Here is a 25,000-nt window from a genome sequence, read left to right as displayed (position 1 = left end):
GAAACTTTTCCTTGTTGATGTCTCAAGAAGAGTAGAAATACACACACACAAATTCTTGTATTTCTTACCTTCTTGAGACCTCCGAAAAAGGCCTACCTCTTTCGGACCACCCTTTTTAGATACATAAAGATTTGTATTTACAACATTAATAATATATACGTACTCTGCAAATATAAAAATGGTAAGCTTCTCGTAATTAAAAAAAAAATGGTTTCTAATCTTCATTATTTCCTCCAAGTTATGACAGAATGTCTCTATATACATATACATATGTATTTGTTTTTAATTAATGCTGGCAAAAAAAACAATTTTTTACACACACTTGTTATTTCATATGTTGACCAGAGGGGGAGCACTTTTAAAACCGACACACAGTCAATTTAAAAAATCCTTCCTTTTTGGGACCACTCCAATTTTGATAGATTTCACCACCAGGGGGTGCAAATAAGACATTCTCTATTATATGCAATGGTTTTCCGTATTGGGACTAAGATTTCGGTCCTATCTTGTTCATGGGTCCTCATATGGACGAAACTTTTCCTTGTTGATGTCTCAAGAAGAGTAGAAATACACACACACATATTCTTGTATTTCTTACCTTCTTGAGACCTCCGAAAAAGGCCTACCTCTTTCGGACCACCCTTTTTAGATACATAAAGATTTGTATTTACAACATTAATAATATATACGTACTCTGCAAATATAAAAATGGTAAGCTTCTCGTAATTAAAAAAAAAATGGTTTCTAATCTTCATTATTTCCTCCAAGTTATGACAGAATGTCTCTATATACATATACATATGTATTTGTTTTTAATTAATGCTGGCAAAAAAAACAATTTTTTACACACACTTGTTATTTCATATGTTGATCAGAGGGGGGAGCACTTTTAAAACCGACACACAGTCAATTTAAAAAATCCTTCCTTTTTGGGACCACTCCAATTTTGATAGATTTCACCACCAGGGGGTGCAAATAAGACATTCTCTATTATATGCAATGGTTTTCCGTATTGGGACTAAGATTTCGGTCCTATCTTGTTCATGGGTCCTCATATGGACGAAACTTTTCCTTGTTGATGTCTCAAGAAGAGTAGAAATACACACACACATATTCTTGTATTTCTTACCTTCTTGAGACCTCCGAAAAAGGCCTACCTCTTTCGGACCACCCTTTTTAGATACATAAAGATTTGTATTTACAACATTAATAATATATACGTACTATGCAAATATAAAAATGGTAAGCTTCTCGTAATTTAAAAAAAAATGGTTTCTAATCTTCATTATTTCCTCCAAGTTATTACAGAATGTCTCTATATACATATACATATGTATTTATTTTTAATTAATGCTGGCAAAAAAAACAATTTTTTACACACACTTGTTATTTCATATGTTGATCAGAGGGGGAAGCACTATTAAAACCGACACACAGTCAATTTAAAAAAATCTTTCCTTTTTGGGACCACTCCAATTTTGATAGATTTCCCCACCAGGGGGTGCAAATAAGACATTCTCTATTATATGCAATGGTTTTCCGTATTGGGACTAAGATTTCGGTCCTATCTTGTTCATGGGTCCTCATATGGACGAAACTTTTCCTTGTTGACGTCTCAAGAAGAGTAGAAATACACACACACATATTCTTGTATTTCTTACCTTCTTGAGACCTCCGAAAAAGGCCTACCTCTTTCGGACCACCCTTTTTAGATACATAAAGATTTGTATTTACAACATTAATAATATATACGTACTATGCAAAAATAAAAATGGTAAGCGTCTTGTAATTTTAAAAAAAATGGTTTCTAATCTTCATTATTTCCTCCAAGTTATTACAGAATGTCTCTATATACATATACATATTTATTTATTTTTAATTAATGCTGGCAAAAAAAAAAATTTTTTACACACACTTGTTATTTCATATGTTGATCAGAGAGGGAAGCACTATTAAAACCGACACACAGTCAATTTAAAAAAATCCTTCCTTTTTGGGACCACTCCAATTTTGATAGATTTCACCACCAGGGGGTGCAAATAAGACATTCTCTATTATATGCAATGGTTTTCCGTATTGGGACTAAGATTTCGGTCCTATCTTGTTCATGGGTCCTCATATGGACGAAACTTTTCCTTGTTGATGTCTCAAGAAGAGTAGGAATACACACACACATATTCTTGTATTTCTTACCTTCTTGAGACCTCCGAAAAAAGGCCTACCTCTTTCGGACCGCCCTTTTTAGATACATAAAGATTTGTATTTACAACATTAATAATATATACGTACTATGCAAATATAAAAATGGTAAGCTTCTCGTAATTTAAAAAAAAATGGTTTCTAATCTTCATTATTTCCTCCAAGTTATTACAGAATGTCTCTATATACATATACATATGTATTTATTTTTAATTAATGCTGGCAAAAAAAACAATTTTTTACACACACTTGTTATTTCATATGTTGATCAGAGGGGGAAGCACTATTAAAACAGACACACAGTCAATTTAAAAAAATCCTTCCTTTTTGGGACCACTCCAATTTTGATAGATTTCACCACCAGGGGGTGCAAATAAGACATTCTCTATTATATGCAATGGTTTTCCGTATTGGGACTAAGATTTCGGTCCTATTTTGTTCATGGGTCCTCATATGGACGAAACTTTTCCTTGTTGATGTCTCAAGAAGAGTAGAAATACACACACACATATTCTTGTATTTCTTACCTTCTTGAGACCTCCGAAAAAAGGCCTACCTCTTTCGGACCACCCTTTTTAGATACATAAAGATTTGTATTTACAACATTAATAATATATACGTACTATGCAAATATAAAAATGGTAAGCGTCTTGTAATTTTAAAAAAATGGTTTCTAATCTTCATTATTTCCTCCAAGTTATTACAGAATGTCTTTATATACATATACATATGTATTTATTTTTAATTAATGCTGGCAAAAAAAACAATTTTTTACACACACTTGTTATTTCATATGTTGATCAGAGGGGGGAGCACTTTTAAAACCGACACACAGTCAATTTAAAAAATCCTTCCTTTTTGGGACCACTCCAATTTTGATAGATTTCCCCACCAGGGGGTGCAAATAAGACATTCTCTATTATATGCAATGGTTTTCCGTATTGGGACTAAGATTTCGGTCCTATCTTGTTCATGGGTCCTCATATGGACGAAACTTTTCCTTGTTGACGTCTCAAGAAGAGTAGAAATACACACACACATATTCTTGTATTTCTTACCTTCTTGAGACCTCCGAAAAAGGCCTACCTCTTTCGGACCACCCTTTTTAGATACATAAAGATTTGTATTTACAACATTAATAATATATACGTACTATGCAAAAATAAAAATGGTAAGCGTCTTGTAATTTTAAAAAAAATGGTTTCTAATCTTCATTATTTCCTCCAAGTTATTACAGAATGTCTCTATATACATATACATATTTATTTATTTTTAATTAATGCTGGCAAAAAAAAAAATTTTTTACACACACTTGTTATTTCATATGTTGATCAGAGAGGGAAGCACTATTAAAACCGACACACAGTCAATTTAAAAAAATCCTTCCTTTTTGGGACCACTCCAATTTTGATAGATTTCACCACCAGGGGGTGCAAATAAGACATTCTCTATTATATGCAATGGTTTTCCGTATTGGGACTAAGATTTCGGTCCTATCTTGTTCATGGGTCCTCATATGGACGAAACTTTTCCTTGTTGATGTCTCAAGAAGAGTAGGAATACACACACACATATTCTTGTATTTCTTACCTTCTTGAGACCTCCGAAAAAAGGCCTACCTCTTTCGGACCGCCCTTTTTAGATACATAAAGATTTGTATTTACAACATTAATAATATATACGTACTATGCAAATATAAAAATGGTAAGCTTCTCGTAATTTAAAAAAAAATGGTTTCTAATCTTCATTATTTCCTCCAAGTTATTACAGAATGTCTCTATATACATATACATATGTATTTATTTTTAATTAATGCTGGCAAAAAAAACAATTTTTTACACACACTTGTTATTTCATATGTTGATCAGAGGGGGAAGCACTATTAAAACAGACACACAGTCAATTTAAAAAAATCCTTCCTTTTTGGGACCACTCCAATTTTGATAGATTTCACCACCAGGGGGTGCAAATAAGACATTCTCTATTATATGCAATGGTTTTCCGTATTGGGACTAAGATTTCGGTCCTATTTTGTTCATGGGTCCTCATATGGACGAAACTTTTCCTTGTTGATGTCTCAAGAAGAGTAGAAATACACACACACATATTCTTGTATTTCTTACCTTCTTGAGACCTCCGAAAAAAGGCCTACCTCTTTCGGACCACCCTTTTTAGATACATAAAGATTTGTATTTACAACATTAATAATATATACGTACTATGCAAATATAAAAATGGTAAGCGTCTTGTAATTTTAAAAAAATGGTTTCTAATCTTCATTATTTCCTCCAAGTTATTACAGAATGTCTTTATATACATATACATATGTATTTATTTTTAATTAATGCTGGCAAAAAAAACAATTTTTTACACACACTTGTTATTTCATATGTTGATCAGAGGGGGGAGCACTTTTAAAACCGACACACAGTCAATTTAAAAAATCCTTCCTTTTTGGGACCACTCCAATTTTGATAGATTTCACCACCAGGGGGTGCAAATAAGACATTCTCTATTATATGCAATGGTTTTCCGTATTGGGACTAAGATTTCGGTCCTATCTTGTTCATGGGTCCTCATATGGACGAAACTTTTCCTTGTTGATGTCTCAAGAAGAGTAGAAATACACACACACACATATTCTTGTATTTCTTACCTTCTTGAGACCTCCGAAAAAGGCCTACCTCTTTTGGACCACCCTTTTTAGATACATAAAGATTTGTATTTACAACATTAATAATATATACGTACTATGCAAATATAAAAATGGTAAGCTTCTCGTAATTTAAAAAAAAATGGTTTCTAATCTTCATTATTTCCTCTAAGTTATTACAGAATGTCTCTATATACATATACATATGTATTTGTTTTTAATTAATGCTGGCAAAAAAAAACAATTTTTTACACACACTTGTTATTTCATATGTTGATCAGAGGGGGAAGCACTATTAAAACCGACACACAGTCAATTTAAAAAAATCCTTCCTTTTTGGGACCACTCCAATTTTGATAGATTTCACCACCAGGGGGTGCAAATAAGACATTCTCTATTATATGCAATGGTTTTCCGTATTGGGACTAAGATTTCGGTCCTATCTTGTTCATGGGTCCTCATATGGACGAAACTTTTCCTTGTTGATGTCTCAAGAAGAGTAGAAATACACACACACATATTCTTGTATTTCTTACCTTCTTGAGACCTCCGAAAAAGGCCTACCTCTTTCGGACCACCCTTTTTAGATACATAAAGATTTGTATTTACAACATTAATAATATATACGTACTATGCAAATATAAAAATGGTAAGCGTCTCGTAATTTAAAAAAAAATGGTTTCTAATCTTCATTATTTCCTCCAAGTTATTACAGAATGTCTCTATATACATATACATATGTATTTATTTTTAATTAATGCTGGCAAAAAAAACAATTTTTTACACACACTTGTTATTTCATATGTTGATCAGAGGGGGAAGCACTATTAAAACCGACACACAGTCAATTTAAAAAAATCTTTCCTTTTTGGGACCACTCCAATTTTGATAGATTTCACCACCAGGGGGTGCAAATAAGACATTCTCTATTATATGCAATGGTTTTCCGTATTGGGACTAAGATTTCGGTCCTATCTTGTTCATGGGTCCTCATATGGACGAAACTTTTCCTTGTTGATGTCTCAAGAAGAGTAGAAATACACACACACATATTCTTGTATTTCTTACCTTCTTGAGACCTCCGAAAAAAGGCCTAGCTCTTTCGGACCACCCTTTTTAGATACATAAAGATTTGTATTTACAACATTAATAATATATACGTACTATGCAAATATAAAAATGGTAAGCTTCTCGTAATTTAAAAAAAAATGGTTTCTAATCTTCATTATTTCCTCCAAGTTATTACAGAATGTCTCTATATACATATACATATTTATTTATTTTTAATTAATGCTGGCAAAAAAAACAATTTTTTACACACACTTGTTATTTCATATGTTGATCAGAGGGGGAAGCACTATTAAAACCGACACACAGTCAATTTAAAAAAATCCTTCCTTTTTGGGACCACTCCAATTTTGATAGATTTCACCACCAGGGGGTGCAAATAAGACATTCTCTATTATATGCAATGGTTTTCCGTATTGGGACTAAGATTTCGGTCCTATCTTGTTCATGGGTCCTCATATGGACGAAACTTTTCCTTGTTGATGTCTCAAGAAGAGTAGAAATACACACACACACATATTCTTGTATTTCTTACCTTCTTGAGACCTCCGAAAAAGGCCTACCTCTTTCGGACCACCCTTTTTAGATACATAAATATTTGTATTTACAACATTAATAATATATACGTACTATGCAAATATAAAAATGGTAAGCTTCTCATAATTTAAAAAAAAATGGTTTCTAATCTTCATTATTTCCTCCAAGTTATTACAGAATGTCTCTATATACATATACATATTTATTTATTTTTAATTAATGCTGGCAAAAAAAACAATTTTTTACACACACTTGTTATTTCATATGTTGATCAGAGAGGGAAGCACTATTAAAACCGACACACAGTCAATTTAAAAAAATCCTTCCTTTTTGGGACCACTCCAATTTTGATAGATTTCCCCACCAGGGGGTGCAAATAAGACATTCTCTATTATATGCAATGGTTTTCCGTATTGGGACTAAGATTTCGGTCCTATCTTGTTCATGGGTCCTCATATGGACGAAACTTTTCCTTGTTGATGTCTCAAGAAGAGTAGAAATACACACACACATATTCTTGTATTTCTTACCTTCTTAAGACCTCCGAAAAAGGCCTACCTCTTTCGGACCACCCTTTTTAGATACATAAAGATTTGTATTTACAACATTAATAATATATACGTACTATGCAAATATAAAAATGGTAAGCTTCTCGTAATTTAAAAAAAAATGGTTTCTAATCTTCATTATTTCCTCCAAGTTATTACAGAATGTCTCTATATACATATACATATTTATTTATTTGTAATTAATGCTGGCAAAAAAAACAATTTTTTACACACACTTGTTATTTCATATGTTGATCAGAGGGGGGAGCACTTTTAAAACCGACACACAGTCAATTTAAAAAATCCTTCCTTTTTGGGACCACTCCAATTTTGATAGATTTCACCACCAGGGGGTGCAAATAAGACATTCTCTATTATATGCAATGGTTTTCCGTATTGGGACTAAGATTTCGGTCCTATCTTGTTCATGGGTCCTCATATGGACGAAACTTTTCCTTGTTGATGTCTCAAGAAGAGTAGAAATACACACACACATATTCTTGTATTTCTTACCTTCTTGAGACCTCCGAAAAAGGCCTACCTCTTTCGGACCACCCTTTTTAGATACATAAAGATTTGTATTTACAACATTAATAATATATACGTACTATGCAAATATAAAAATGGTAAGCTTCTCGTAATTTAAAAAAAAATGGTTTCTAATCTTCATTATTTCCTCCAAGTTATTACAGAATGTCTCTATATACATATACATATGTATTTATTTTTAATTAATGCTGGCAAAAAAAACAATTTTTTACACACACTTGTTATTTCATATGTTGATCAGAGGGGGAAGCACTATTAAAACCGACACACAGTCAATTTAAAAAAATCTTTCCTTTTTGGGACCACTCCAATTTTGATAGATTTCCCCACCAGGGGGTGCAAATAAGACATTCTCTATTATATGCAATGGTTTTCCGTATTGGGACTAAGATTTCGGTCCTATCTTGTTCATGGGTCCTCATATGGACGAAACTTTTCCTTGTTGACGTCTCAAGAAGAGTAGAAATACACACACACATATTCTTGTATTTCTTACCTTCTTGAGACCTCCGAAAAAGGCCTACCTCTTTCGGACCACCCTTTTTAGATACATAAAGATTTGTATTTACAACATTAATAATATATACGTACTATGCAAAAATAAAAATGGTAAGCGTCTTGTAATTTTAAAAAAAATGGTTTCTAATCTTCATTATTTCCTCCAAGTTATTACAGAATGTCTCTATATACATATACATATTTATTTATTTTTAATTAATGCTGGCAAAAAAAAAAATTTTTTACACACACTTGTTATTTCATATGTTGATCAGAGAGGGAAGCACTATTAAAACCGACACACAGTCAATTTAAAAAAATCCTTCCTTTTTGGGACCACTCCAATTTTGATAGATTTCACCACCAGGGGGTGCAAATAAGACATTCTCTATTATATGCAATGGTTTTCCGTATTGGGACTAAGATTTCGGTCCTATCTTGTTCATGGGTCCTCATATGGACGAAACTTTTCCTTGTTGATGTCTCAAGAAGAGTAGGAATACACACACACATATTCTTGTATTTCTTACCTTCTTGAGACCTCCGAAAAAAGGCCTACCTCTTTCGGACCGCCCTTTTTAGATACATAAAGATTTGTATTTACAACATTAATAATATATACGTACTATGCAAATATAAAAATGGTAAGCTTCTCGTAATTTAAAAAAAAATGGTTTCTAATCTTCATTATTTCCTCCAAGTTATTACAGAATGTCTCTATATACATATACATATGTATTTATTTTTAATTAATGCTGGCAAAAAAAACAATTTTTTACACACACTTGTTATTTCATATGTTGATCAGAGGGGGAAGCACTATTAAAACAGACACACAGTCAATTTAAAAAAATCCTTCCTTTTTGGGACCACTCCAATTTTGATAGATTTCACCACCAGGGGGTGCAAATAAGACATTCTCTATTATATGCAATGGTTTTCCGTATTGGGACTAAGATTTCGGTCCTATTTTGTTCATGGGTCCTCATATGGACGAAACTTTTCCTTGTTGATGTCTCAAGAAGAGTAGAAATACACACACACATATTCTTGTATTTCTTACCTTCTTGAGACCTCCGAAAAAAGGCCTACCTCTTTCGGACCACCCTTTTTAGATACATAAAGATTTGTATTTACAACATTAATAATATATACGTACTATGCAAATATAAAAATGGTAAGCGTCTTGTAATTTTAAAAAAATGGTTTCTAATCTTCATTATTTCCTCCAAGTTATTACAGAATGTCTTTATATACATATACATATGTATTTATTTTTAATTAATGCTGGCAAAAAAAACAATTTTTTACACACACTTGTTATTTCATATGTTGATCAGAGGGGGGAGCACTTTTAAAACCGACACACAGTCAATTTAAAAAATCCTTCCTTTTTGGGACCACTCCAATTTTGATAGATTTCACCACCAGGGGGTGCAAATAAGACATTCTCTATTATATGCAATGGTTTTCCGTATTGGGACTAAGATTTCGGTCCTATCTTGTTCATGGGTCCTCATATGGACGAAACTTTTCCTTGTTGATGTCTCAAGAAGAGTAGAAATACACACACACACATATTCTTGTATTTCTTACCTTCTTGAGACCTCCGAAAAAGGCCTACCTCTTTTGGACCACCCTTTTTAGATACATAAAGATTTGTATTTACAACATTAATAATATATACGTACTATGCAAATATAAAAATGGTAAGCTTCTCGTAATTTAAAAAAAAATGGTTTCTAATCTTCATTATTTCCTCTAAGTTATTACAGAATGTCTCTATATACATATACATATGTATTTGTTTTTAATTAATGCTGGCAAAAAAAAACAATTTTTTACACACACTTGTTATTTCATATGTTGATCAGAGGGGGAAGCACTATTAAAACCGACACACAGTCAATTTAAAAAAATCCTTCCTTTTTGGGACCACTCCAATTTTGATAGATTTCACCACCAGGGGGTGCAAATAAGACATTCTCTATTATATGCAATGGTTTTCCGTATTGGGACTAAGATTTCGGTCCTATCTTGTTCATGGGTCCTCATATGGACGAAACTTTTCCTTGTTGATGTCTCAAGAAGAGTAGAAATACACACACACATATTCTTGTATTTCTTACCTTCTTGAGACCTCCGAAAAAGGCCTACCTCTTTCGGACCACCCTTTTTAGATACATAAAGATTTGTATTTACAACATTAATAATATATACGTACTATGCAAATATAAAAATGGTAAGCGTCTCGTAATTTAAAAAAAAATGGTTTCTAATCTTCATTATTTCCTCCAAGTTATTACAGAATGTCTCTATATACATATACATATGTATTTATTTTTAATTAATGCTGGCAAAAAAAACAATTTTTTACACACACTTGTTATTTCATATGTTGATCAGAGGGGGAAGCACTATTAAAACCGACACACAGTCAATTTAAAAAAATCTTTCCTTTTTGGGACCACTCCAATTTTGATAGATTTCACCACCAGGGGGTGCAAATAAGACATTCTCTATTATATGCAATGGTTTTCCGTATTGGGACTAAGATTTCGGTCCTATCTTGTTCATGGGTCCTCATATGGACGAAACTTTTCCTTGTTGATGTCTCAAGAAGAGTAGAAATACACACACACATATTCTTGTATTTCTTACCTTCTTGAGACCTCCGAAAAAAGGCCTAGCTCTTTCGGACCACCCTTTTTAGATACATAAAGATTTGTATTTACAACATTAATAATATATACGTACTATGCAAATATAAAAATGGTAAGCTTCTCGTAATTTAAAAAAAAATGGTTTCTAATCTTCATTATTTCCTCCAAGTTATTACAGAATGTCTCTATATACATATACATATTTATTTATTTTTAATTAATGCTGGCAAAAAAAACAATTTTTTACACACACTTGTTATTTCATATGTTGATCAGAGGGGGAAGCACTATTAAAACCGACACACAGTCAATTTAAAAAAATCCTTCCTTTTTGGGACCACTCCAATTTTGATAGATTTCACCACCAGGGGGTGCAAATAAGACATTCTCTATTATATGCAATGGTTTTCCGTATTGGGACTAAGATTTCGGTCCTATCTTGTTCATGGGTCCTCATATGGACGAAACTTTTCCTTGTTGATGTCTCAAGAAGAGTAGAAATACACACACACACATATTCTTGTATTTCTTACCTTCTTGAGACCTCCGAAAAAGGCCTACCTCTTTCGGACCACCCTTTTTAGATACATAAATATTTGTATTTACAACATTAATAATATATACGTACTATGCAAATATAAAAATGGTAAGCTTCTCATAATTTAAAAAAAAATGGTTTCTAATCTTCATTATTTCCTCCAAGTTATTACAGAATGTCTCTATATACATATACATATTTATTTATTTTTAATTAATGCTGGCAAAAAAAACAATTTTTTACACACACTTGTTATTTCATATGTTGATCAGAGAGGGAAGCACTATTAAAACCGACACACAGTCAATTTAAAAAAATCCTTCCTTTTTGGGACCACTCCAATTTTGATAGATTTCCCCACCAGGGGGTGCAAATAAGACATTCTCTATTATATGCAATGGTTTTCCGTATTGGGACTAAGATTTCGGTCCTATCTTGTTCATGGGTCCTCATATGGACGAAACTTTTCCTTGTTGATGTCTCAAGAAGAGTAGAAATACACACACACATATTCTTGTATTTCTTACCTTCTTAAGACCTCCGAAAAAGGCCTACCTCTTTCGGACCACCCTTTTTAGATACATAAAGATTTGTATTTACAACATTAATAATATATACGTACTATGCAAATATAAAAATGGTAAGCTTCTCGTAATTTAAAAAAAAATGGTTTCTAATCTTCATTATTTCCTCCAAGTTATTACAGAATGTCTCTATATACATATACATATTTATTTATTTTTAATTAATGCTGGCAAAAAAAACAATTTTTTACACACACTTGTTATTTCATATGTTGATCAGAGGGGGAAGCACTATTAAAACCGACACACAGTCAATTTAAAAAAATCCTTCCTTTTTGGGACCACTCCAATTTTGATAGATTTCACCACCAGGGGGTGCAAATAAGACATTCTCTATTATATGCAATGGTTTTCCGTATTGGGACTAAGATTTCGGTCCTATCTTGTTCACCGGTCCTCATATGGACGAAACTTTTCCTTGTTGATGTCTCAAGAAGAGTAGAAATACACACACACACATATTCTTGTATTTCTTACCTTCTTGAGACCTCCGAAAAAGGCCTACCTCTTTCGGACCACCCTTTTTAGATACATAAAGATTTGTATTTACAACATTAATAATATATACGTACTATGCAAATATAAAAATGGTAAGCGTCTTGTAATTTAAAAAAAATGGTTTCTAATCTTCATTATTTCCTCCAAGTTATTACAGAATGTCTCTATATACATATACATATTTATTTATTTTTAATTAATGCTGGCAAAAAAAACAATTTTTTACACACACTTGTTATTTCATATGTTGATCAGAGGGGGAAGCACTATTAAAACCGACACACAGTCAATTTAAAAAATCCTTCCTTTTTGGGACCACTCCAATTTTGATAGATTTCACCACCAGGGGGTGCATATAAGACATTCTCTATTATATGCAATGGTTTTCCGTATTGGGACTAAGATTTCGGTCCTATCTTGTTCATGGGTCCTCATATGGACGAAACTTTTCCTTGTTGATGTCTCAAGAAGAGTAGAAATACACACACACATATTCTTGTATTTCTTACCTTCTTGAGACCTCCGAAAAAAGGCTTACCTCTTTCGGACCACCCTTTTTAGATACATAAAGATTTGTATTTACAACATTAATAATATATACGTACTATGCAAATATAAAAATGGTAAGCTTCTCGTAATTTAAAAAAAAATGGTTTCTAATCTTCATTATTTCCTCCAAGTTATTACAGAATGTCTCTATATACATATACATATTTATTTATTTTTAATTAATGCTGGCAAAAAAAAACATTTTTTACACACACTTGTTATTTCATATGTTGATCAGAGGGGGAAGCACTATTAAAACCGACACACAGTCAATTTAAAAAAATCCTTCCTTTTTGGGACCACTCCAATTTTGACAGATTTCACCACCAGGGGGTGCAAATGAGACATTCTCTATCAGATGCATGATTTGGGTCCTAACTTGTGTCACTGGTCCTCATATGGACGGAACTTCTCATTGTTGATGTCTCAAGAAGGATAGAAATACAAGAACACACACACACTCACCTCAGAGCGACCGACAATGATGCGAATGAGCGTGTCCTCGTCGGTGCCGAGTCCTTTCATAGCAGCGTTGAGACGACGGGCGAAGTACAGCTGTGGGTTCTTGGCACACCTCACTACAGAGGACACAATTCACAAATATTTAGTCACTATATTCTATAAAAGTCCAATACAGGAACATGCATGTCAGGTAACATAATGACCAACAATAAAATACAGTAGCGTAGTAGGCCTAAGTATTCATTCAAATAAGACCGAGGTTTTATATAACAAGTATCTTTGCCCAGTGTAAAATCCCAAGTCACTTGGCAACAGGCACCGCCTTTTAAAAAGGCACGCACTCCGCTCTCATGAAACGTCTACCAACTAACACCTTTAAAAAATAAAATCTTTTAAAGTTTTAAGTAATGCATTAACTACTTTGCCTGGTACATAATTCCATTTATCAAAGGGTAATTCAGTACTTTTTTGGGGGGGAAAATAATGACTAGCTATAATTAATTGAAGCCCATTTAATTAGGGCGGTCTGCACTAGTTCTCAATTGCACACCCAGTCTCAGTAGATCACAAGCCCACTAATAGTACACGCTATTTTATTTTTGCACCTTGTTTAGTGCATGGTATTTGCATCTCGGTCGATCAGGCCCCAAATACTAACACTAATATTGGGTTATTTTGTTTATGTCGTAAAGAAAAGTGCGAAATTGCATACCTAGCATGAAGTAACAATCCCCTTAGAGTTCCTGTGGTCTCTCAGACACTGGTAGCAAACTGCCGCTGCTAAGCTAGCAAACACAGCCGCGCTAAAATCACAGGGTACACACTCCGCTCTCATGAAACGTCTCCCAACTAACTTCTTTCCAGTTATTTTTTTTTTAAGTAATGCATTAACTACTTTGCCTGGTACAAAATTCCATTTATCAAAGAGTAATTGAGTACTTTTTTGGGAAAAGTAATGACTAACTATAATTAATAACTTTTTTTAAAGTAATTTGTCGAAAACTGGCGTCTCCTTGCTGAAAGCCGCATAGTACATACAAAAAACACATTTAAATAGGGCGGTCAATAGTACACACAAAGCCCGTTCAATCTCTTTATTAACTGGCGAAAAGAGTCAACACAGCTGTCATCAGTGATAGCAAACTGCCGCTGCTAAGCTAGCAAACACAGCTGTGCTAAAACCACAAGTCACTTAGCAACAGGCACCGCTTTTTAAAAGGCACGCACTCCGCTCTCATGAAACGTCTCTCAACTAACTCCAGATATATTTATATATATTATATTTTTTTTTTTTTAAAGTAATGCATCAACTACTTTGCCTGGTACATAATTAAATTTTTCAAAGAGTAATTGAGTACTTTTTTGGGGGGGGGAAGTAACGACTAACTATAATTAATTAACTTTTTTAAAGCAATTTGTCGAAAACCGGTGTGTCATTGGTGAAATCCGCATAGTTTATGCAAAAAGCACATTTAATCAGGGCGGTCTGCACTAGTTGTCAATAGTACACACAAAGCCCGTTCAATCTCTTTATTAACTGGCGAAAAGAGTCAACACAGCTGGCATCACCGATAGCTAACTGCCGCTGCTAAGCTAGCAAACACAGCCGCGCTAAAACCACAAGTCACTTAGCAACAGGCACCGCCTTTTAAAAGGCATGCACTCCGCTCTCATGAAACGTCTCTCAACTAACTCCAGATATATATATATATTTTTTAAACATTTTTTTTAAATTAATGCATCAACTACCTTGCATGGTACATAATTACATTTTTCAAAGAGTAATTGAGTACTTTTTGGGGGGGGAAAGTAATAACTAACTATAATTAATTAACTTTTTTAAAGCAATTTGTCAAAAACCGGTGTGTCATTGGTGAAATCCGCATAGTTTATCCAAAAAGCACATTTAATCAGGGCGGTCTGCACTAGTTGTCAATAGTACACACAAAGCCCGTTCAATCTCTTTATTAACTGCCGAAAAGAGTCAACACAGCTGTCATCAGTGATAGCAAATTGCCGCTGCTAAGCTAGCAAACACAGCCGCACTAAAACCACAAGTCACTTGGCAACAGGCACCGCCTTTTAAAAGGCACGCACTCCGCTCTCATGAAACGTCTCTCAACTAACTCCAGATATATATATATTTTTCTTAAACATTTTTTTTTTTTAAGTAATGCATCAACTACTTTGCATGGTACATAATTAAATTTTTCAAAGAGTAATTGAGTACTTTTTTGGGGGGGGGAAGTAACGACTAACTATAATTAATTAACTTTTTTAAAGCAATTTGTCGAAAACCGGTGTGTCATTGGTGAAATCCGCATAGTTTATGCAAAAAGCACATTTAATCAGGGCGGTCTGCACTAGTTGTCAATAGTACACACAAAGCCCGTTCAATCTCTTTATTAACTGGCGAAAAGAGTCAACACAGCTGGCATCACCGATAGCTAACTGCCGCTGCTAAGCTAGCAAACACAGCCGCGCTAAAACCACAAGTCACTTAGCAACAGGCACCGCCTTTTAAAAGGCATGCACTCCGCTCTCATGAAACGTCTCTCAACTAACTCCAGATATATATATATATTTTTTAAACATTTTTTTTAAATTAATGCATCAACTACCTTGCATGGTACATAATTACATTTTTCAAAGAGTAATTGAGTACTTTTTGGGGGGGGAAAGTAATAACTAACTATAATTAATTAACTTTTTTAAAGCAATTTGTCAAAAACCGGTGTGTCATTGGTGAAATCCGCATAGTTTATCCAAAAAGCACATTTAATCAGGGCGGTCTGCACTAGTTGTCAATAGTACACACAAAGCCCGTTCAATCTCTTTATTAACTGCCGAAAAGAGTCAACACAGCTGTCATCAGTGATAGCAAATTGCCGCTGCTAAGCTAGCAAACACAGCCGCACTAAAACCACAAGTCACTTGGCAACAGGCACCGCCTTTTTAAAAGGCACGCACTCCGCTCTCATGAAACGTCTCTCAACTAACTCCAGATATATATATATATTTTTTAAACATTTTTTTTAAATTAATGCATCAACTACCTTGCATGGTACATAATTACATTTTTCAAAGAGTAATTGAGTACTTTTTGGGGGGGGAAAGTAATAACTAACTATAATTAATTAACTTTTTTAAAGCAATTTGTCAAAAACCGGTGTGTCATTGGTGAAATCCGCATAGTTTATCCAAAAAGCACATTTAATCAGGGCGGTCTGCACTAGTTGTCAATAGTACACACAAAGCCCGTTCAATCTCTTTATTAACTGCCGAAAAGAGTCAACACAGCTGTCATCAGTGATAGCAAATTGCCGCTGCTAAGCTAGCAAACACAGCCGCACTAAAACCACAAGTCACTTGGCAACAGGCACCGCCTTTTTAAAAGGCACGCACTCCGCTCTCATGAAACGTCTCTCAACTAACTCCAGATATATATATATATTTTTTAAACATTTTTTTTAAATTAATGCATCAACTACCTTGCATGGTACATAATTACATTTTTCAAAGAGTAATTGAGTACTTTTTGGGGGGGGAAAGTAATAACTAACTATAATTAATTAACTTTTTTAAAGCAATTTGTCAAAAACCGGTGTGTCATTGGTGAAATCCGCATAGTTTATCCAAAAAGCACATTTAATCAGGGCGGTCTGCACTAGTTGTCAATAGTACACACAAAGCCCGTTCAATCTCTTTATTAACTGGCGAAAAGAGTCAACACAGCTGTCATCAGTGATAGCAAACTGCCGCTGCTAAGCTAGCAAACACAGCCGCACTAAAACCACAAGTCACTTGGCAACAGGCACCGCCTTTTAAAAGGCACGCACTCCGCTCTCATGAAACGTCTCTCAACTAACTCTAGATATATATTTTTTTTTTTAAACATTTTTTTTTTTAATTAATGCATCAACTACTTTTTTCAAAGAGTATTTGAGTACTTTTTAGGGTGGAAAGTAATGACTAACTATAATTAATTAACTTTTTTCAAGCAATTTGTCGAAAACCGGTGTGTCATTGGTGAAATCCGCATAGTTTATGCAAAAAGCACATTTAATCAGGGCGGTCTGCACTAGTTGTCAATAGTACACACAAAGCCCGTTCAATCTCTTTATTAACTGGCGAAAAGAGTCAACACAGCTGGCATCACCGATAGCTAACTGCCGCTGCTAAGCTAGCGAACACAGCCGCGCTTAAACCCCAAGTCACTTGGCAACAGGCACCGCCTTTTAAAAGGCACGCACTCCGCTCTCATGAAACGTCTCTCAACTAACTCCAGATATATATTTCATTTTTTTAATAGTTTTTTTTAAAGTAATGCATCAACTACTTTGCCTGGTACATAATTCCATTTTTCAAAGAGTAATTCAGTACTTTTTTGTTTACATCGTAAGAAAAGTGCGAAACTGCATACCTAGCGTGACGTAACAATCCTTAAGAGTTCCCGTGGCCTCCGAGTCGATGGTGTCCAGAATATCCTTCCCCGAAAGCTTCAATGCAGACAAAAGTGGAATGAGGCGCGTCAAGCCGGCGACAGAAAATGACTTCCTACTTACCGCTTCGTACGCTTTAAAAGTAGCCTGCAGCTGCATGTAGTTCCTGTTTGCCAGGATGGAGCTGAAGGTGGACTCGTCCGTGCCAAACATGCCTTCTCCTGCCTGCGGGGCGCAGAGCAGACGCGAGCGGGAGACCTTTCATTGCAATCTGGCTCCAATTTGCAGAAACGATGTAAACAGGCCACTCGGCGGGAAGCACGTTTGATGCTGAACAGGAAGCTACTTCACAGGCGGATGTGCTCCTTTTTTAAAGTGCTGAAAAACATGCTTTTGGCAAAAGCATCCACTTTTTGGGGTGGAAATTTGTAAAACCTTTCAACGGTGCACATTTTAGACAGTAAATTAATGAAGGCTATATCTAGTTTTAAAAGGCCTACTGAAAGCCACTACTGGCGACCACGCAGTCTGATAGTTTATATATCAATGATGAAATATTAACATTGCAACACATGCCAATACGGCCTTTTTATTGACTGAATTGCCATTTTAAATTTCCCGCAAAGTATCCTGTCCGTCTCGGATTGTAGTGGACATTTTTTTCCAGCCCGATCCCATGCTTTAATCGCGTAATTCCACAGTATTTTGGACATCTGTGTTGCTGAATCTTTTGCAATTTGTTCAACTAATAATGGAGACGTCAAAGAAGAAAGATGTAGGTGGGAAGCGGTGTATTGCGGCCGCCTTTAGCAACACAAACACAGCCGGTGTTTCCTTGTTTACATTCCCGAAGGTGAAGCTTTACTGTGGAACGGAGCGGTCATGGTTCCTGACCACATGTCAACCGGCAAAATTGTGGTAATAAGTCGGCTCTTATCATAGACATGAGCGGAGCTTGCGACGTTCCCTCGTGCAGCCGCGACTCTCTTGGGGCGGCATAGCTCGGTTGGTAGAGCGGCCGTGCCAGCAACTTGAGGGTTGCAGGTTCGATTCCCGCTTACGCCATCCTAGTCACTGCCGTTGTGTCCTTGGGCAAGACACTTTACCCACCTGCTCCCAGTGCCACCCACACTGGTTTAAATGCAACTTAGATATTGGGTTTCACTATGTAAAGCGCTTTGAGTCACTAGAGAAAAGCGCTATATAAATATAATTCACTTCACTTCTTGCCTCCTCCGCGGCTTCCCTCAGAAACACTGGCGGTCACCACACCCGTGGCCACACCCCTCCGACTTTCAGGTACGACTATATAATCTCACTAAAACACTAGTAACACAATAAGCAGATATGGGATTTTCCAGAATTATCCTAGTAAATGTGTCTAATAACATCTGAATCGCTCCCACCGCCCTCGCCTTTTTTTTTTCTTCTAGTCCTTCACTCTAACTATCCTCATCCACGAATCTTTCATCCTCGCTCAAATTAATGGGGAAATCGTCGCTTTCTCGGTCCGAATCGCTCTCGCTGCTGGTGGCCATGATTGTAAACAATGTTCAGATGTGAGGAGCCCCACAACCCGTGACGTCACGCGCACATCGTCTGCTACTTCCGCTAAAGGCAAGGCTTTTTTATTAGCGACCAAAAGTTGCAAACTTTATCATCGATGTTCTCTACTAAATCCTTTCAGCAAAAATATGGCAATATGGCGAAATGATCAAGTATGACACATAGAATGGAGCTGCTATCCCCGTTTAAATAAGAACATCTCATTTCAGTAGGCCTTTAAAGAGTAGTGTTGTCCCGATACCAATATTTTAGTACTGGTACCAAAATGTATTTTGATACTTTTCGGTACTTTTTTTTTTTTTTACATAAAGTGGATCACAAAAAATGGCATTATTGGCTTTATTTTAACAAAAAATCTTAGGGTACATTAAACATATGTTTCTTATTGCACTTTTGTCCTTAAATAAAATAGTGAACATATCTTTTAGTAGTAAGTAAACAAACAAAGGCTCCTAATTTAGTCTGCTGACATATGCAGTAACATTTTGTGTCATTTATCTACTTTTTATTTTGTCAACAATATTAAGGACAAGTGGTAGAAAATGGATTATTTATCTATTCGTTCATTTACTGTTAATATCTGCTTACTTACTACACATCTGCGGTCCCCTCCAAGGTTTCTCATTGTCCCATTGGGTTGAGTTTTTCCTTGCCCTGATGTGGGATCTGAGCCGAGGATGTTGTTGTGGCTTGTGCAGCCCTTTGAGACACTGGTGATTGAGGGCTATATAAGTAAACATTGATTGACACTTTCTCTTTTAACATGTTCTATCTACACTTCTGTTATAATCCGATAATCACTTATTCTTCTGTTGTTTGGATACTTTACATTAGTTTCGGATGACCCCACAGATTTGGGTATCGATCCGATACCAAGTAGTTACAGGATCATACATTGGTCATATTCAAAGTCCTCATGTGTCCCGGGACGTATTTCCTGAGTTTATAAACGTCGTATACATTTTAAAATGACGAAAGAAGATGTAATGACACAAAATATCGACGTAATCATAGTCGTATCGACAAGATACGCTCCTATGCTTGGTATCATTACAGTGGCGTTTGTTTACATTTTGACGCCGGTGAGCTATGGTGTGTAGTGAAGCATGTGTAAGAAACTCACTTTATTTGTCGCCATGGAGACAGTGATTTAGAAGTAGCTAAAACACTGTGGATGGACGTTAGCCGCTAGCTAGTCTAAAAGCACCTCTTCCTGAGGGCGTTTCGGTGTTATAACTTCACCTTCATCTTTAGTTTTTAATCCAAAATCTGTCCGTTCTCCCTTTTCTGTCTGCTTGTAAGTACTCTGTGATTGTGCGCTGCCGAACATGCTCCTCTGCTCATAAAAACCAGCAATGACACGGCCTGACCACGAAAAATGCCCACCTCTTTAGGACTACCATTTGTAGATATATAAATAATAGTATTTACAACATTAATCATACATACAAACTTTGCAAATATAAAAAAGGTAGTTATTTAAAAAAAAAAATTGTTCATAATTGGTGTCCAATCTTCATTATTTACTCCAAGTTATTACAGTATGTCTCTACATACATATTTATTTATTTATTTTTAATTAATTTTGGCCAAACAAACACTCATTACGTACGTTGGCCAGAGGGGCAGCACTTCAAATTTCTTTACACACACACTTGTTATTTCATATGTTGACCAGAGCGGAAGTACTTTTAAAACCGACACACATTCAATGTGAAGAATCCTTCCTTTTTGGGACCACCCTAATTTTGATAGATTTCACCACCAGGGGGTGCAAATGAGACATTTTCTATCAGATGCATGATTTGGGTCCTAACTTGTTCACCGGTCCTCATATGGACGGAACTTCTTGTTGTTGATGTCTCAAGAAGGGTAGAAAAACAGGATCACACACACACTCGCCTCAGAGTGACCGAAATTGATGCAAATTATTAATTTTGACCACACAAACACTCGTTATTACGTACGTTGGCCAGAGGGGGAGCACTTCAAATTTCTTTACACACACTTGTTATTTCATATGTTGACCAGAGCGGGAGTACTTTTAAAACTGACACACATTCAATGTGAAAAATCCTTGGGACGACCCTATTTTTGATATATTTCACCACCAGGGGGTGCAAATGAGACACTCTATCAGATGCATGATTTGGGTCCTAACTTGTTCACCGGTCCTCATATGGACGGAACTTCTCCTTGTTGATGTCTCAAGAAGGGTAGAAAAACAGGATCACGCACACACTCGCCTCAGAGTGACCGAGAATGATGCAAATTATTCATTTTGGCCACACAAACACTCGTTATTACGTACGTTGGCCAGAGGGGGAGCACTTCAAATTTCTTTACACACACTTGTTATTTCATATGTTGACCAGAGCGGGAGTACTTTTAAAACCAACACACATTCAATGTGAAAAATCCTTGGGACGGCCCTATTTTTGATATATTTCACCACCAGGGGGTGCAAATCAGACATTCTCTATCAGATGCATGATTTCGGTTCTAACTTGTTCACCGGTCCTCATATGGACGGAACTTCTTGTTGTTGATGTCTCAAGAAGGGTAGAAAAACAGGATCATACACACACTCGCCCGAGAATGATGCAAATTATTAATTTTGGCCACACAAACACTCGTTATTACGTACGTTGACCAGAAGGGGAGCACTTCACATTTTTTACACACACTTGTTATTTCATATGTTGTCAGAGCGGGAGTACTTTTAAAACTGACACACATTCAATGTGAAGAATCCTTCCTTTTTGGGACCACCGTCATTTAGATATATTTCACCACCAGGGGGTGCAAATGAGACATTTTCTATCAGATGCATGATTTGGGTCCTAACTTGTTCACCGGTCCTCATATGGACGGAACTTCTTGTTGTTGATGTCTCAAAAAGGTTAGAAAAACAAGATCACACACACACTCGCCTCAGAGTGACCGAGAATTATGCGAATTATTCATTTTGGCCACACAAACACTCGTTATTACGTACGTTGGCCAGAGGAGCAGCACTTCAAATTTCTTTACACACGCTTGTTATTTCATATGTTGACCAGAGCGGGAGTACTTTTAAAACCGACACACATTCAATGTGAAAAATCCCTGGGACGACCCTATTTTTGATATATTTCACCACCAGGGGGTGCAAATGAGACATTCTCTATCAGATGCATGATTTGGGTCCTAACTTGTTCACCGGTCCTCATATGGACGGAACTTCTTGTTGTTGATGTCTCAAAAAGGGTAGAAAAACAAGATCACACACACACTCGCCTCAGAGTGACCGAAATTGATGCACATTATTAATTTTGACCACACAAACACTCATTATTACGTACGTTGGCCAGATTATGAGCATTTCAATAAAAATTTACACACACTTGTTATTTCATATGTTTACCAGAGTGGGAGTACTTTTAAAACCGACACACAGTCAATCTGAAATATCCCTCCTTTTTGGGACCACCGTCATTTAGATATATTTCACCACCAGGGGGTGCAAATGAGACATTCTCTATCAGATGCATGATTTCGGTCCTAACTTGTGTCACCGGTCCTCATATGGACGGAACTTCTCCTTGTTGATGTCTCAAAAAGGGTAGAAAAACAAGATCACACACACACTCGCCTCAGAGTGACCGAAATTGATGCAAATTATTAATTTGGGCCACACAAACACTCGTTATTACGTACGTTGACCAGAAGGGGAGCACTTCACATTTTTTACACACACTTGTTATTTCATATGTTGTCAGAGCGGGAGTACTTTTAAAACCGACACACATTCAATGGGAAAAATCCCTGGGACGACCCTATTTTTTGATATATTTCACCACCAGGGGGTGCAAATGAGACATTCTCTATCAGATGCATGATTTCGGTTCTAACTTGTTCACCGGTCCTCATATGGACGGAACTTCTTGTTGTTGATGTCTCAAGAAGGGTAGAAAAACGGGATCACACACACACTCGCCTCAGAGTGACCGAAATTGATGCAAATTATTAATTTGGGCCACACAAACACTCGTTATTACGTACGTTGACCAGAAGGGGAGCACCTCACATTTTTTACACACACTTGTTATTTCATATGTTGTCAGAGCGGGAGTACTTTTAAAACTGACACACATTCAATGTGAAAAATCCTTCCTTTTTGGGACCACCGTCATTTAGATATATTTCACCACCAGGGGGTGCAAATGAGACATTCTCTATCAGATGCATGATTTCGGTCCTAACTTGTGTCACCGGTCCTCATATGGACGGAATTTCTTGTTGTTGATGTCTCAAAAAGGGTAGAAATATAAGGACACACACACACTCGCCTCAGAGCGACCGACAATGATGCGAATTATTAATTTTGGCCACACAAACACTCGTCATTACGTACGTCGGCCAGAGGGGGAGCACTTCAAATTTCTTTACACACACTTGTTATTTCATATGTTGACCAGAGTGGGAGCACTTTTTAAACTGACACACACACACACACACAAAATTACAAATGATACCCGAGCGCGGGCACCGCTGCTGCTCACTGCTCCCCTCAAAACAAGGATTAAAGTACCAATGACTGTCACACACAACTCCACTTTGCGCCGAGAACAATCCGGATGGTTCTTGTTCCTCTTTGTTCCGGAGGACACGACGTCCACAGTTTCCAAAAACAATTTGAAATGTGGACTTGTCAGACCGTTGAAGACTTTCCCCACTTTGCATCAGTCCATTTTGGATGAACTCGGGGCTCAGCTAAGCCGGTGGCCTTTCTGGGTGTTGTTGATAAATGGCTTTGAGTTTTAACTTGCACTTACAGATGTAGCGAACGGACTGTGGTTACCGACGGTGGTGTGGCGAAATTATTCTCTGCATTTCACCCGTCACTATTAATCACCCCCTGGGAGGTGAGGAGAGCGGTGAGCAGCAGCGGTGGCCCCGCCCAGGAATCATTTTTGGTGCTTTAAACCCCCAATTCCAACCCTTGATGCTGAGTGCCAAGCAGGGAGGTAATGGGTCTCATTTTTTATAGTCTTTGGTATGACTCGGCCGGGGGGAGTACTTTAACTTTTAACATTCCAAAACATTAGAATCCCGTGGATTTGCAGACAATAAAATAAAATGATGAGTAAGTGTGAGAACGCACCTCAAACAAGGAGGCGGCGTCCTGTTCGGCCAACTCCTCGTCCACCTCGTAGCCCTCGTCTCGGCTGGCCTGGTTCGACGACAGATGATGACGAGATTTAGCGGAAAATACAAAAGCGAGGGATTAGACAAACATCCAAAATAGGTCCTCGTCAGCTGCAACGCATTCCTAGGGGACATATTTGTTGTGTTTGTGGTTTCTTTGGAGTGGAAGGAAGGAAGGGAGGTGGGGGGGGGGGGGGGGGGGGGGTTGGGTATGCAGGCACAACAATGGCGCCCTGTGTCGCGAAACGTCTCAGTGGGCCGATACAAGCGTGACCATTGTGTGGGAATTGTCACAAAGCACAATTCATGACTTACATGATGTTGCCAAAACGTATTTGGCCCCCTGCTTTGACTCACATATGAACTTGAAGTGCCATCCCATTCCTAACCAATAGGGTTCGAGATGATGTGGGTCCACCTTTTGCAGCTATTACAGCGTCAACTCTTCTGGGAAAG

At 36.5% G+C, this 25,000-nt stretch overlaps 1 protein-coding gene across 2 annotated transcripts in view; it reads right to left on the bottom strand.

Moving 5' to 3' along the window:
• anxa13l (annexin A13, like) overlaps nt 1–25,000 on the bottom strand; it is a 46,850-nt gene that overhangs the window by 1,177 nt on the left and 20,673 nt on the right. For both annotated transcript variants that reach the window (XM_061891406.1, XM_061891407.1), the window contains exons 7-10: nt 24,501–24,569; nt 17,912–18,013; nt 17,770–17,845; nt 13,350–13,462 (exon numbers count right to left, since the gene is read on the bottom strand). In XM_061891406.1, coding sequence (XP_061747390.1) covers nt 13,350–13,462; nt 17,770–17,845; nt 17,912–18,013; nt 24,501–24,569 — 360 coding nt within the window. The remainder of the gene's footprint in view (nt 1–13,349; nt 13,463–17,769; nt 17,846–17,911; nt 18,014–24,500; nt 24,570–25,000) is intronic.

Source organism: Nerophis ophidion, linkage group LG28, assembly GCF_033978795.1.
Source record: "Nerophis ophidion isolate RoL-2023_Sa linkage group LG28, RoL_Noph_v1.0, whole genome shotgun sequence".
In the NCBI taxonomy this organism is placed as follows: Eukaryota; Metazoa; Chordata; class Actinopteri; order Syngnathiformes; family Syngnathidae; genus Nerophis; species Nerophis ophidion.
Note: the sequence above shows the minus strand (reverse complement) of the source record. Positions and strands in the feature narration are given on the sequence as shown.